Raw genomic sequence first — 16,458 nt, forward strand, 5'->3', positions numbered from 1 at the left:
GAACCATTTACAGTAACAGCTTGCTGCGATGGAGGTGGTTACATGGCGATAGGCTGTTCATTAGAAGTGGAGTGAGTAATATTCACAAGAGGTAGTGGCGTAATGGTAATGTCACTGGACTAGTAATCCAGAGACCCAGGTTAATGCTCTGAGGACATGTGTTCAAACCCCACCATAGCAGCTGGTGGAATTCAAATTCAATTAATAAATCTGGAATTGAGGGCAGCATGGTGGCGCAGTGGTGAGCACTGCGGCCTCACGGCACCGAGGTCCCAGGTTCGATCCCGGCTCTGGGTCACTGTCGGTGTGGAGTTTGCACATTCTCCCCGTGTCTGCGTGGGTTTCACCCCCACAACCCAAAGATGTGCAGGGTAGGTGGATTGGCCACTCTAAATTGCCCCTTTGCCCCTTAATTGGAAAAAAAATGAATTGGGTGCTCTAAATTTAAAAATAAATAAAATAAATCTGAATTGAGAACCAGAGTAATGGTGACCATAAAGCGATTGTCAATTGTTGGAAAAACTCATCTGGTTCAATAATTTCCACTTTGGGAAGGAAATCTGCCGTCCTTACCTTACATGTGACTGCTCTCGGAATTGGTGGCAAGCCACTTGGTTCAAGGACAACTAGGGATAGGCAACAAATGCTGGTTTTGTCAGCGACACTTACAAGAATAAATTTAACGAGATACTTGCGCACGCTGTGGACATTCAGAGAACAATGTCGCTCAGAGCAGAGAGACTGAAACCCGGGCTGGTTCTCCAGGTTTCTGACACTGGCTCTCAACCTGAGCACAGGCCCAGGCCCATGTAATCTCTGGCAGCACAATCAGTCATGGTAAGTGTAATCCCCAGCAGCCAATGTCCTTGAACCCTCTGTCAAGCGGCTCAGCAACTCAGACATTTCAATTATTTCTAAACTTGAACTCTGACCCTCATTGGACTCGAGTGGACTACAGCCTTTCAGTTAAGCTCTGCCTTTACATTTCATTCATTAGTGACGCTCACGTCCTCCTTTCTCTCTCTCTCCCTCCCTTTCCACGGAGTCTAGGCTTTCAACACTGTAATTACAGCATTCCTCCATAGTTCACAACAAGTTCACAAGTGAACTATTTGTGTTCCAAGGCGGGCAGGGTTTAATCCGACACATTCACCAGGATATGACCAGGGCCTCAATCATGCAATCCCTCAAGCTCTCGGAGCAAGATGAACGGGTGACACAAAAAAAAGTGCCAACAGGAGGAGGCAGACGGACTGGGATTCAATGAGCAGTTTCTGTCTTGTAACAGACTGCAATTTACATTAAATTTAATCGTGCCAGCACACCTGACTTTCACCCTTTCTGTAGGAAGGTGCTTCGAATCCTGGGAGTCTTATTCGCCCAAACAAAGACTGAGATTAATTTATCAACCTTAATGAAAACAGATTTAGGGAGGAAGATCGGGAGACATTGGAACACAAATAAAAACCTCGGCAGAATGTTCATTTTGACCGTCTGTACTCTACCGCCAAGGAAAGCGGGAGGGCACTCTACCTCTTCAAGTCCCTCTTCCCCCCCTCTACCAGGCTGACCAAATTCAGTTTATGTAACAGAACCCAGTCGTGCGCCACCTGAATCCCTAAATATCAAAACATTTTCTTGGGAAACTTAAACGACAGCCTCCCGAAATGTGCGCCCCCGCGCCCGCACCCCTCCCACCCACCTCCCCACACGGTGATGATTACCTCAGGCACTTGCCCCATTGTGCGTGACAGGACAACGTTCAAATGTCTCCTGATATTGATCAACAACTGTTGGCCCTTGGCAAACCCCGTTTAATCCTCAGAGATCACCACTGGCAAGCACACCTCTAGACGCTTTGCCAGAGCCTTAGTTAATACCTTAGCATCCGTATTCAACAGTGAAATAGGCCTGTAAGACCAACACTCCACGGGAACCTTGTCCATTTTCTGGATCAGGGAGATTGACGCCTGCACAAATGTGGCCGGCAGCAGCCCCCTTGACAGAGAATCATTGAACATCCCCAGTAACTGTGGCGCCAACAAAGCTTGAAACTGCTTGTAGAATTCCACTGGAAAACTGCCCAGTCCCAGTGTCTTCCCCGATTGCATGGAACCGATACAATCCATAACCTATTCCAACCCCAACGGTGTCTCCAACTGCTGCCTCTTCACCTTCTCCACAACCGGGAAGTCCAACCTGCCCAAATGCTGTTCCATCCAGAGCGACCCTCTAGTGGCTCAGACTTGTACAGCCCGATAGAAAGCCTTAAACGCTTCATCAAACTATTCCGGAGCAGTAACCACCCTCCCCCCTCACATGGGCTGTCTTCCATGGGCTACCTGTCACCTCAAGCTGGTGAGCCAATAGACGGCTGGCATTATCTCCATAACCATAAAATGCCCCTCGCAGGCAGCAAAGTTCGCTCATCAATTCAAGCACAAGCTCCATTGGAAGCCTCTTTCTCTCCGTTATCAACTCAGCCGTTGGGGCTGTGGAGTTAACACCACAGCTTAGGATATTGCATGCCCAATCACAGTCTACCCTGTTAACACCGCAGCTACAGAACACTATGTACACTGACAGTATACCCTGTTAACACCGCAGATACACAACACTATGTACACTGACAGCATACCCTGTTAACACCGCAGCTACAGAACACTATGTACACTGACAGTATACCCTGTTAGAAGGATGAGGGGGGATCTTATAGAAACATATAAGATTATGAAGGGAATAGATAGGATAGATGCGGGCAGGTTGTTTCCACTGGCGGGTGAAAGCAGAACTAGGGGGCATAGCCTCAAAATAAGGGGAAGTAGATTTAGGACTGAGTTTAGGAGGAACTTCTTCACCCAAAGGGTTGTGAATCTATGGAATTCCTTGCCCAGTGAAGCAGTAGAGGCTCCTTCATTAAATGTTTTTAAGATAAAGACAGATAGTTTTTTGAAGAATAAAGGGATTAAGGGTTATGGTGTACGGGCCGGAAAGTGGAGCTGAGTCCACAAAAGATCAGCCATGATCTCATTGAATGGCGGAGCAGGCTCGAGGGGCCAGATGGCCTACTCCTGTTCCTAGTTCTTATGTTCTTATGTACTTATGTTAACACCGCAGCTACAGAACACTATGTACACTGACAGTATACCCTATTAACACCGCAGCTACACACTGTATGTACACTGACAGTATACCCTGTTAACATCGCACCGCAGCTACAGAACACTATGTACACTGACAGTATACCCTGTTAACACCGCAGCGACACACTGTATGTACACTGACAGTATACCCTGTTAACATCGCACCGCAGCTACAGAACACTATGTACACTGACAGTATACCCTGTTAACACCGCAGCTACACACTGTATGTACACCGACAGTATACCCTGTTAACATCGCAGCTACAGAACACTATGTACACTGACAGTATACCCTGTTAACACCGCAGCTTCACAACACTGTATGTACACCGACAGTATACCCTGTTAACATCGCAGCTACAGAACACTATGTACACTGACAGTATACCCTGTTAACACCGCAGCTACAGAACACTATGTACACTGACAGTATACCGTTAACACCGCAGCTACACAACACTATGTACACTGACAGTATACCCTGTTGACACCGCAGCTACACACTGTATGTACACTGACAGCATACCCTGTTAACACCGCAGCTACAGAACACTATGTACACTGACAGTATACCGTTAACACCGCAGCTACACAACACTATGTACACTGACAGTATACCCTGTTAACACCGCAGCTACACACTGTATGTACACTGACAGTATACCCTGTTAACATCGCACCGCAGCTACAGAACACTATGTACACTGACAGTATACCCTGTTAACACCGCAGCTACACACTGTATGTACACTGACAGTATACCCTGTTAACATCGCACCGCAGCTACAGAACACTGTATGTACACTGACAGCATACCCTGTTAACACCGCAGCTACAGAACACTATGTACACTGACAGTATACCCTGTTAACACCGCAGATACACAACACTATGTACACTGACAGCATACCCTGTTAACACCGCAGATACACAACACTATGTACACTGACAGTATACCCTGTTAACACCGCAGATACACAACACTATGTACACTGACAGTATACCCTGTTAACACCGCAGCTACAGAACACTATGTACACTGACAGTATACCCTGTTAACACCGCAGATACACAACACTATGTACACTGACAGTATACCCTGTTAACACCGCAGCTACAGAACACTATGTACACTGACAGTATACCGTTAACACCGCAGCTACACAACACTATGTACACTGACAGTATACCCTGTTAACACCGCAGCTACACACTGTATGTACACTGACAGCATACCCTGTTAACACCGCAGCTACACAACACTATGTACACTGACAGTATACCCTGTTAACACCGCAGCTACAGAACACTATGTACACTGACAGTATACCCTGTTAACACCGCAGCTACACACTGTATGTACACTGACAGTGTACCCTGTTAACATCGCACCGCAGCTACAGAACACTATGTACCCTGACAGTATACCGTTAACACCGCAGCTACACACTGTATGTACACTGACAGCATACCCTGTTAACACCGCAGCTACAGAACACTATGTACACTGACAGTATACCGTTAACACCGCAGCTACACAACACTATGTACACTGACAGTATACCCTGTTAACACCGCAGCTACACACTGTATGTACACTGACAGCATATCCTGTTAACACCGCAGCTACACAACACTATGTACACTGACAGTATACCCTGTTAACACCGCAGCTACAGAACACTATGTACACTGACAGTATACCCTGTTAACACCGCAGCTACACACTGTATGTACACTGACAGTGTACCCTGTTAACATCGCACCGCAGCTACAGAACACTATGTACCCTGACAGTATACCCTGTTAACACCGCAGCTACACACTGTATGTACACTGACAGCATACCCTGTTAACACCGCAGCTACACAACACTATGTACACTGACAGTATACCCTGTTAACACCGCAGCTTCACAACACTGTATGTACACTGACAGTATACCCTGTTAACACCGCAGCTACAGAACACTATGTACACTGACAGTATACCCTGTTAACACCGCAGCTACAGAACACTATGTACACTGACAGTATACCCTGTTAACACCGCAGCTACAGAACACTATGTACACAGACAGTATACCCTGTTAACACCGCACCGCAGCTGCAGAACACTATGTACACTGACAGTATACCCTGTTAACACTGCAGCTACAGGAAATTGTACACTGACAGTATACCCTGTTAACAGTGCAGATACACAACACTATGTACATTGTCGGTCGGTATACCCTGTTAACAGTTCAGATACACACTATACACATTGACAGTATACCCTGTTAACAGTGCAGATACCTAGAGGAGCTGCCGTTGAAGAGGCGGAGAGGAGCTTTCGATACCTGGGTATCCAGGTAGCTAGGAGTTGGGGGGCCCTGCATAAGCTTAATTTGACTTGGTTGGTGGACCAGATGGAGGAAGACTTTAGGAGATGAGATGTGTTGCCACTTTCCCTGGCGGGTAGGGTGCAGTCGGTCAAAATGACGGTCCTCCCGAGGTTCTTGGTCGTGTTCCAGTGCCTGCCCATCCTAATCCCCAAGGCTTTTTTCAAGCAGGTAAGCAGGAGTGTTATGGGGTTTGTATGGGCGAGCAAGACCCCGAGGGTTCTGGAGCGCAGTCGGGACAGGGGCGGGCTGGCGCTGCCAAATCTGTGTGGTTATTATTGGGCAGCTAATGTGGCGATGATCCTTAAATGGGTAATGGAGGGAGAGGGGGCGGCGTGGAAGAGGCTAGAGGTGGCGTCTTGTGTGGGTACTAGCTTGGAGGCGCTGGTGACGGCACCGTTGCCGCTACCGCCGACGCGGTACGCCATGAGCCCGGTGGTGGCGGCGATATTGACGATCTGGGGGCAGTGGAGGCGACATAGGGGTGAGGTGGGGGCCTCAATTTGGTCCCCAATATGGGATAATCATAGGTTTGTGCCTAAGTTGGCATCGGGCAGGAATTAAAAGGATGGGGGACCTGTTTATAGATGGGACTCTTGCTAGCCTGGAGACGTTGGAGGAGAAATTTGGGTTGCCTCCCGGAAACGCTTTTAGATATATGCAAGTGAGGGCGTTTGTGAGACGGCAGGTAAGGGAATTTCCGCTACTTCCAGCACGAAGGATTCAGGACAGGGTGATTTTGGGTGTATGGGTTGGAGAAGGCAAGGTCTCGGCGATTTATCAGGAGCTGCAGGAAGCGGAGGAGGCCTCGGTGGAGAAGTTGAAGGGCAAGTGGGAGGAGGAGCTCAGGGAGGAGCTGGATGAGGTTCTGTGGGCTGATGCCCTGGGCAGGGTCAATTCCTCCTCCTCATGCGCCAGGCTCAGTCTAATACAGTTCAAAGTAGTACATAGGGCACATATGACAGGGGCAAGGATGAGTAGGTTTTTTGGGGTGGAGGACAGATGTGTGAGATGTTTGGGGAGTCCAGCGAATCACGCCCATATGTTCTATACGTGCCCGACGCTGGAGGGGTTCTGGAGGGGCTTTGCGAGGGCTATGTCCAAAGTTGTGAACACCCGGGTCAAACCGAGCTGGGGGATAGCACTATTTGGGGTATCGGATGAGCCGGGAGTGCAGGAGCCGAAAGAGGCCGGAGTTCTGGCCTTTGCGTCCCTGGTAGCCCGGTGGAGGATCCTACTAATGTGGAGAGATGCAAAGCCCCCGAGCGTGGAAGCTTGGATCAATGACATGGCAGGGTTCATTAAGTTGGAAAGGATAAAGTTTGCCTTGCGAGGGTCTGTGCAGGGGTTCTCCAGGTGGTGGCAACCGTTCCTAGACTTTCTCGCGGAACGTTAGGTGGAGGTCGAAACAGCTGGTGTTTTCCCCACTTTGGTATTGATTGGTTAAATGGGGGTAATGAATCCTTGTTTGATTTCCTATGTACAATTTTGTTTTTCTTTCTCTCTTTCTGGAGTGTTTGGTTGAAAATTGTGAATAAACATATTTTTTTAAAAAACAGTGCAGATACACACTAAGTACATTGTCAGTATACCCTGTTAACAGTTCAGATACATAACCATACATACACTGACAGTGGTATACCAATTTAATACTGCAGCTACAGGACAGCGTATGTACAATGACAGTATTTTCTGTTAACACTGCAGCTACAGGAAACTGCAATATTCAGACTGTGGAAGTGTGAGGCTTATGTTTCCTTTGGTAAGTAAGGATCAGCAAGGAGATGACAGCTGGCTATAAGATTACCACATGTAGGAGAGGGATGAATTTAAGCGCAGGAGCAGGGAAACGAGACCCCATAAATATCTCTCACTGACTAGATATGGCCAAAGCCTCCAAAATTGGTAATCACCAGTTCAAGGTTGGAACTTATGGCTATTCAGCCTCCACTCTTGGGTAAGGGGTAAGAATTTCATCAGTGCCAAATGTAGCTGAACTACTCACACCTGCAGAAGCATTGCTCAAACTGAGTCACTGGTCCAGCTAAAAGGAAAGTGGCCATTGACCCTACATAAAACTGCCAAACAGCAGCAAATTACTACCCTGTCTTGTTACAGCTTGCCCTGAGATCAGGCAGTGTCTGTTCATTCAGTGATACTGCTTAGGAGGTGACATTCTATTCATATTTAATGATACGAATAATTCAAGTGCTAACAGTTCTGTACATTGTTTCAACATTTTCAGATATCGTACACGTTCCATTTTACGTCAATTACAGAGGATGATTTATAAGCTAAGGGTGATTTATAAGCTGAGATGTAATATTCTGAGCAGTGTTTATGTGCACTGTGACAATGTATGTTCTGTTGGGTATTAAGCAATGCGCTTGGTAAAAGGTGATACATTGTGCGTGTGTTTTTGGCCCAGTTATCAAGCCTGATGTCCCAACCTGCTGAGGGAAGCTTTAGTCCTTCTACACGCTCCTTGTGCAGTTTCCATATTTGTTATTCCCCTTGGCGCTCCGGTTGTTCGCACTGTTGCTGAAAGTGGGGTCAGTCTACTGCCTTCAAATTATTTTGAATTCTTACCGGGATCAGGGGTATGGCAAGGGAGAGGAAAGGGGGCTGGGACAGGGTTCTCTATCATTATAAACATCACACAAAATCCAAGAAGATAGAACGATAGGAAGAAAGTCAGGGAGGAATTCTGCAGAGAGTAACTCACCTCCTGACTCCCCAAAGCATGTCCACCAACTACAAGGCCCAAGTCAGAAGTGTAATGGAATACTCTGCACTTGTCTGGATGAGTGCAGCTCCAACAACACTGAAGACCATCCAGGACAATGCAGCCCACTTGATTGGCACCCTGCTTGATTGGCATCTCATACATCATCTTCAACATTCACTCCTTCCGCTACTGGCACACATTAGCAGTCGTGTGGGTGCCACTAGCAAGGCCAGCATTTATTGTCCATCTCTAATTGCCCTTGAACTGAGTGACTTGTCCGGCCATTTCATAAGGCTGCAAGAGCTCATCAAAGGTCCTACAACAGCACCTTCCAAACTCCTGACCTTCACCACCTAGAAGGATAAGAGCAGCAGATACCTGGGAAAACCATTACCTGGAGGTTCCCCTCCAAGCCACTCACCATCCTGACTTGGAAATATATCGCCGTTCCTTCACTGCCGCTAGGCTAAAATCCTGGGACTCCCTTTCTAACAGCACTGTGAGTGTACCTACACCACATGGATTGCAGGGGTTCACCAAGACAGCTCACCACCACCTTCTCAAGGGCAATAAATGCTGGACTAGACAGTGATGCCCACTTCCTATGAAAGAATTAAAACAAACCTGAAAAATGAGAAAGAGCAAATCTAAACACTCTGAACATCAGCTCTCTCATTGAAGCCCATCAACACACCGGGAGACAGACTGACACACCGGGAGACAGACTGACACACCGCGAGACAGACTGACACACCGCGAGACAGACTGACACACCGCGAGACAGACTGACACACCGCGAGACAGACTGACACACCGCGAGACAGACTGACACACCGCGAGACAGACTGACACACCGGGAGACAGACTGACACACCGGGAGACAGACTGACACACCGGGAGACAGACTGACACACCGGGAGACAGACTGACACACCGGGAGACAGACTGACACACCGGGAGACAGACTGACACACCGGGAGACAGGCTGACACACCGGGAGACAGGCTGACACACCGGGAGACAGGCTGACACACCGGGAGACAGGCTGACACACAGACATGGATCTTACCAGGTTGTAGATCCCCAGTAGCAGGGCTTCAATGCAGCCATTGCTCTGTCTTTCTCTGCTTGCTGTGATGCACAGATATCCCCAGGTCAACTCAGGCAGAAACTGCAGCGTGAACCTCTTCAACCTGACCTCCGAACTGCGATACAACTCAAACAGCTGGTGACAGACTGGTTCTAGTAACTGTGGAAACAGAGCAACAAAGCAGAGGTAGAAACAGGAAAGATCTCAACAGTTTTCCGCACAACAATCACCAAGTGGAAGAAGTGCCGGGTTTGATTCCCCTCACTGCCTTAGGACATGAAGTTCCCCCTACTCTCTGGCACTCAACCATGTCCAGGTGATGAACATTTTTTTAATCCTTTCATGGGATGTGGGTGCCACTAGCACGGCCAGCATTTATTGTCCATCTTTAATTGCCCTTGAACTGAGTGACTTGTCCGGCCATTTCATAAGGCTGTTAAGAGGCAACCACATTGCTGTGGGTCTGGAGTCACATGTAGGCCAGACCAGGTAAGGAGGGCAGATTTCCTTCCTATTATGATCACGAACCAGACTCTAACAGTGGCTGGGATACTGGACAGAAACCTCAATATTTTATTTTAAATTTGTAAGACTGTGAGGAAAGGATACCTCATTCTCGGAGTGATTTCACTCAAATAGGGATCTAATAATCATCTTTATTATTGTCACAAGTAGGCTTACATTAACACTGCAATGAAGTTACTGTGAAAATCCCCTAGTCTCCACACTCCGGTGCCTGTTCGGGTACAGCCACGGAGGGGGAATTCAGAATATCCAATTCACCTAACAAACATTCGGGACTTGTGGGAGGAAACCGGAGCAAACCCACACAGACACGGGAGAACATGTAGACTCCGCACAGACAGTGACTCAAGCTGGGAATTGAACCTGGGACCCTGGCGGTGTGAAGCAACAGTGCTAACCACCGTGCTACCGTGAGGATCTGGTATATTAAAACAAACTTTATTACTAACAGTGTAAAATATCTTTAACATGACACAATAAAATAGTTTACAATTACCCCTTAAACAATGCTAATCAATAGTAAAAACAATAACCCTTAACTGCTATCTTTATTCCCAATCGAACAACAAAATCATCTCAGACCCCAAACCACTTTCAAATATAGTTAGCACGAAGGGATACTTGCTGTACGAGTTTTGAATACTCCACTTTGGGAAAGAGAGATCTTTAGAGGCTGCTTTAAAGAAAAAGGCCCTGTCAGAATAATGCAGAGGATTCTCAGCAGAAACTAACTCTGAAAACCTCAAAACCTGACTGCTTCAATGCCTGGCTCCGCCCAATAACTATATCATCTCACTAAACTGAATACAATGGCTCTAATTAACTACTCCACAGGGAACTCTTTTAATATAACTAATTGTCCATTCGCCAAAACTTTTATGATGCATTGATTGCATTTCTGGCTCCAAAAAGCAGAGCTGTCTTTCAAACCAGGATTTTTAAAAACAGGACTGCAGCAGTCACACACTATCCCAGGCTTTTAACCCTTACTGCACCAAATACATCTAATACATTGTATCTAAAATTCCTACATTCATTACATTCCCTAAAATGGGTTGTAGCCACGTAAAATGGCTGATTCCCGATTAGAAAGGCCAAACCCCGATTTAAAATGGCGAACGGAAGGGGCTGATAGCACTCAAACAGACAGCTGCAGGTAAAACAGTGTATTTGCCTCTGGGGAAGCCAGATCAAACCGATACCTGCAGCCATCAACATCACAACAACCCAGCCATCTGCATTTTAATCAGCCATCCCCGGGAACAGTTGCTACAAATTAGCAATTGAAAGCCGACCCAGACCTTTCGGCGCCAGCAGGGGCTGACACAAAGAGAGGTAAATGACCACCCCTCGATCAAGGAATCGCTCCAGTATTGGAGAATATCGAACCAAGTGATTGGGACCAAGTCCAATCACTTGGGACCAGGTACGAGGTCCGCCCCGAGAGGCGGGAAGCCCCTGGGGACCATAAGAATAGGGGCCAAGTTCAACTCGACCCTTCTTTTCCTGCTCGCAACCTTCGAGACCCTTCGACAAAGAAAACCGTAAGTCTTACTCCAGCGATCGCTATCCGATAGGCGCTCCTGACTAGCGACTTGTACCAGCTTTTGAATCCCGCAGGCTCAGAACGAATTTGAAAGACCATTCGTTTCCCTGACTTGGTGGGGCATTTCCTAAGTTAAGTATTGGCCTTTGGTGGTAGGTAGTAGTCTAGAAGTAGGATTATTGTATAAGTATTAATTGCTGTATATAATAAATGAGCATTGATTTAACTCTTACTAAGCGGTGTGTTGCATTATTAATCATTACTTGGACTTGAACCACGTGGCGGTATCAGAAAGATACCTGGCGACTCATGAGCAAAGGTGACAGAATAAGAATAAGTAAACTAAGGCTAAATCGAGCAACATTTTGGCGACATCCTGATGGGACCCGATCTAGAAGTGGAAAACCACTCAGGGAGAACCCAAGAAATTTTGAATTAGAATCCAATTGGAAACAGAAAACCACAAGTGTTCAAGCAGTTCTGATCAATAGTCATAATTCGGAAGTGTGTGTATGCATGCGTAACTAACAGGGCTATAAGGTAAAACTGATAGATTGGCCCATGTGGAATGATTTCTGCGATAATGAGGAATCAGGTCCCGGAAGTATAGGGCATTCTTGGTGGGAGAACCTGAGCGAGATACATAAAAAGAGCTTAGCGAATACTCGCAAGCCGATGGCAATCGTGTCCTGTTTGGCACAATTGCGAGGCACAGAGGAGGTCGTCAAGACGCTCCGCAAAGAAGTAGAGGGCATACATCGGATGAGTAAAGTCGATGTATGCGAGGTCGAGAAAGAGAATTTGGAGTTAAGGAGGAAATTAGCAGCAAAGGATGAAGAGGTGGCTGACGCCAAACGGGCTCACCAGTCTTGTCTGGCGCATTTGAGTAGATTCCAATCACAATACGAAAAGGCCTACCAGGACACGCAGCGTGCAGTCCTGGTAAGGAAAGAAATAGAAAAGCAGGTGGAGACGCTACAGAAACAGTGGGTAGTGATCTCAATTCAGCCTTGAGAGCCCTTCACGCTGCCACCACAGAACAAAGACAGAGCACCATAGACCATGCAAAGTGCCGGAAGCAGATTGCAGACCTGCAATCACTGCTTTCTGTCCAGAAAGGATTTCAGGAAACCTTTGGGGAAAAATTAGACCAGGAAGACAGACCTGATTGGGAAGAGTTTCAAGAAACAGTGCAGAGATATGTTCAGGGAACATGTGCGCAAGGAAAGCCCCAAAGGAGAAAAGCACCCCAACCCCCCACACAGCAGGTAGTTCAGGCTCCAATGAACCCTGTAACCACCCACCGCACAGCCACACCGGACGATGCGGAATATCTATATTCCACCCCCTTAACAGTGACCCAATTACGGGACGCGTGCGAGAAGATCACACCGTTCCTTCCCAGTTCAGACCCCCACCATTTCTTTGCCACAGTTAGATGCCAGGCGCACATGTACGTCCTGGACGAGAGAGAGCATGTAAAGCTCATGGTTTTAAGTTTAGATCCATCTGTAGCAGCAGCCCTTCCCGACCCACAGAATGTAGGAGGAGGCACCCTTGCAGAAATGCATACCGCGATCCAGGATGCGATCGGGTACAACCGGGGTGACCCCGTAGATGGCCTCAATAAGTGTAGGCAGAAGAAGTCTGAACACCCCACAGCGTTCGCAGGACGCCTGTGGATTCACTTCGCAGCCGTTTTTGGAGACGTAGACCGTGCCCATTTGTCCCCAGACAATATGGCCAAATGGACCCGCACCCTTATCTCCCATGCCACAGATGCAGGACAGAAAGTCTGTAATAGTTATGATCCCTCAGAAGAGGCCCATAACGAGAAGTGGGTAGTTAAAAGATTGTCCCACATTTGGGAGCAATCTGTTCAGAGCAAACCCACAGTTAAAAACACCGAAGAAAAGCAAGCCGCCGCAGACATGCAGGCAGTAAAAACAACACATCACAACCCCGCCTGGGTAAATGAGGGAACGAACAGCCCCCCACCCAAGTCACAAGAATGTTACAACTGCGGACAGTTGGGACATTTGCAAAAGAGTGCAATGGCCCCAAAAAGCCACAGAGAGCCCAACAGACAGGCACTCTGATTAAGAAAAAGGCAGAGCCTATTGTGGGCAGCACTGTGGATAGCACAATTGCTTCACAGCTCCAAGGTCCCAGGTTCGATTCCGGCTTGGGTCACTGTGCGGAGTCTGCACATCCTCCCCGTGTGTGCGTGGGTTTCCTCCGGGTGCTCCGGTTTCCTCCCACAGTCCAAAGATGTGCAGGTTAGGTGGATTGGCCATTCTAAATTGCCCATAGTGTCCAAAATTGCTCTTAATGTTGGGTGGGTTTACTGGGTTACGGGGATAGGGTGGAGGTGTGGATCTTGGGTAGGGTGCTCTTTCCAAGAGCCGGTGCAGACTCGATGGGCTGAATGGCCTCCTTCTGCACTGTAAATTCTATGAAATTCTATAGCGTTAGCGCCATTTCGGATCAGACGGACTTGACCGGAACGGACTGATGGTGTACGGGCTCCCCCAGTTGGGTCTGCGACACCCTTTGGGATAGGTCAGGACGACCCGTAGTCGCAGCGAAAATTCGGGGACAGCCTATCAAATTTTTTTGGGACACAGGAGGGTCCCGCACCACCATAAATTCCTCCACCCTTTTTCAAAATGACACGTGGCCCACTACAGCCACTATCACCCTCAGCGGCTTTACAGGCCCCACACAGAAGGGACCCATCACAGCCCCTGTACCCATTCAAATCGGAACCATCACCACCAAACACCCGGTAGTTTCAGTGATCCTCGCTGTCTTCAGGGGATGTCCCGGAGGACTGGAGAATAGCCAATGTTGTTCCTCTGTTTAAGAAGGGTAGCAAGGATAATCCCGGGAACTACAGGCCGGTGAGCCTTACTTCAGTGGTAGGGAAATTACTGGAGAGAATTCTTCGAGACAGGATCTACTCCCATTTGGAAGCAAATGGACGTATTAGTGAGAGGCAGCACGGTTTTGTGAAGGGGAGGTCGTGTCTCACTAACTTGATAGAGTTTTTCGAGGAGGTCACTAAGATGATTGATGCAGGTAGGGCAGTAGATGTTGTCTATATGGACTTCAGTAAGGCCTTTGACAAGGTCCCTCATGGTAGACTAGTACAAAAGGTGAAGTCACACGGGATCAGGGGTGAACTGGCAAGGTGGATACAGAACTGGCTAGGCCATAGAAGGCAGAGGGTAGCAATGGAGGGATGCTTTTCTAATTGGAGGGCTGTGACCAGTGGTGTTCCACAGGGATCAGTGCTGGGACCTTTGCTCTTTGTAGTATATATAAATGATTTGGAGGAAAATGTAACTGGTCTGATTAGTAAGTTTGCAGACGACACAAAGGTTGGTGGAATTGCGGATAGCGATGAGGACTGTCTGAGGATACAGCAGGATTTAGATTGTCTGGAGACTTGGGCGGAGAGATGGCAGATGGAGTTTAATCCGGACAAATGTGAGGTAATGCATTTTGGAAGGGCTAATGCAGGTAGGGAATATACAGTGAATGGTAGAACCCTCAAGAGTATTGAAAGTCAAAGAGATCTAGGAGTACAGGTCCACAGGTCATTGAAAGGGGCAACACAGGTGGAGAAGGTAGTCAAGAAGGCATACGGCATGCTTGCCTTCATTGGCCGGGGCATTGAGTATAAGAATTGGCAAGTCATGTTGCAGCTGTATAGAACCTTAGTTAGGCCACACTTGGAGTATAGTGTTCAATTCTGGTCGCCACACTACCAGAAGGATGTGGAGGCTTTAGAGAGGGTGCAGAAGAGATTTACCAGAATGTTGCCTGGTATGGAGGGCATAAGCTATGAGGAGCGATTGAATAAACTCGGTTTGTTCTCACTGGAACGAAGGAGGTTGAGGGGAGACCTGATAGAGGTATACAAAATTATGAGGGGCATAGACAGAGTGGATAGTCAGAGGCTTTTCCCCAGGGTAGAGGCGTCAATTACTAGGGGGCATAGGTTTAAGGTGAGAGGGGCAAGGTTTAGAGTAGATGTACGAGGCAAGTTTTTTACGCAGAGGGTAGTGGGTGCCTGGAACTCACTACCGGAGGAGGTAGTGGAAGCAGGGACGATAGGGACATTTAAGGGGCATCTTGACAAATATATGAATAGGATGGGAATAGAAGGATACGGACCCAGGAAGTGTAGAAGATTGTAGTTTAGTCGGGCAGTATGGTCAGCACGGGCTTGGAGGGCCGAAGGGCCTGTTCCTGTGCTGTACATTTCTTTGTTCTTTGTTCTTTGTTCTTAGACCTGCCCCAATCAGCAGAACACATCCTGGGAATTGATTTTATGAATTCCCACCACCTATCATTCGATCCAGTCAACCAGCGTGTTTGGAAGATGGCGAAATCCTTTAGAGCCCCCGCAACGCTCAACATAGGGGACTACACGAACAAAATTAGCGCAGTAGGCAAATTTTGGTTCAACCCGACCATGCTTAGCACGGACAAGCAGGTTAGGGCAGTCCTGCAAAAAAACAGGGCAGCATTCGCGACCCACAAGCACGACTGTGGACGGATGACTGGCTCCGTACAAGTAACAGGACCTGACCCTAGACCCCAGAAACAATACGGATTCCCCCTAGAAGTAGAGGGAGAAATCCTAAAAGTTATAGAGAGCTTATTAGAGCAGGGCGTACTAAGATCAGTAGCCTCTACTAACAATGCCGCGATTTGGCCAGTAACAAAGCCCGACGGATCATGGCGCCTGACCATTGATTATCGGGAACTCAATAAAGTCACCCCCGCAGCAGCCCCCACCGTAGCAACAAGTCCCGAGACCATGCTTAAGCAGGGACTCAATTCCCGCTACTTCACGGTTTTGGACATCAGTAATGGATTCTGGTCCATTCTATTGGCAAAGGCATGCCAGTACAAATTTGCCTTCACCTTTAAAGCACAGCAGTACACGTGGACATGCCTGCCACAAGGCTTCCACAACTACCGGGCAGCACGGTAGCATTGCGGATAGCACAATTGCTTCACAGCTCCA

At 47.8% G+C, this 16,458-nt stretch overlaps 1 protein-coding gene across 2 annotated transcripts in view; it reads right to left on the reverse strand.

Moving 5' to 3' along the window:
* Positions 1–16,458, reverse strand: part of LOC140394332 (hyccin 2-like) — a 139,804-nt gene that overhangs the window by 89,518 nt on the left and 33,828 nt on the right. For both annotated transcript variants that reach the window (XM_072481531.1, XM_072481522.1), the window contains exon 4: positions 9,326–9,505. In XM_072481531.1, the coding sequence (XP_072337632.1) occupies positions 9,326–9,505 (180 nt within the window). The remainder of the gene's footprint in view (positions 1–9,325; positions 9,506–16,458) is intronic.

This window comes from Scyliorhinus torazame, chromosome 2 (assembly GCF_047496885.1).
Source record: "Scyliorhinus torazame isolate Kashiwa2021f chromosome 2, sScyTor2.1, whole genome shotgun sequence".
Lineage (NCBI taxonomy): Eukaryota > Metazoa > Chordata > Chondrichthyes > Carcharhiniformes > Scyliorhinidae > Scyliorhinus > Scyliorhinus torazame.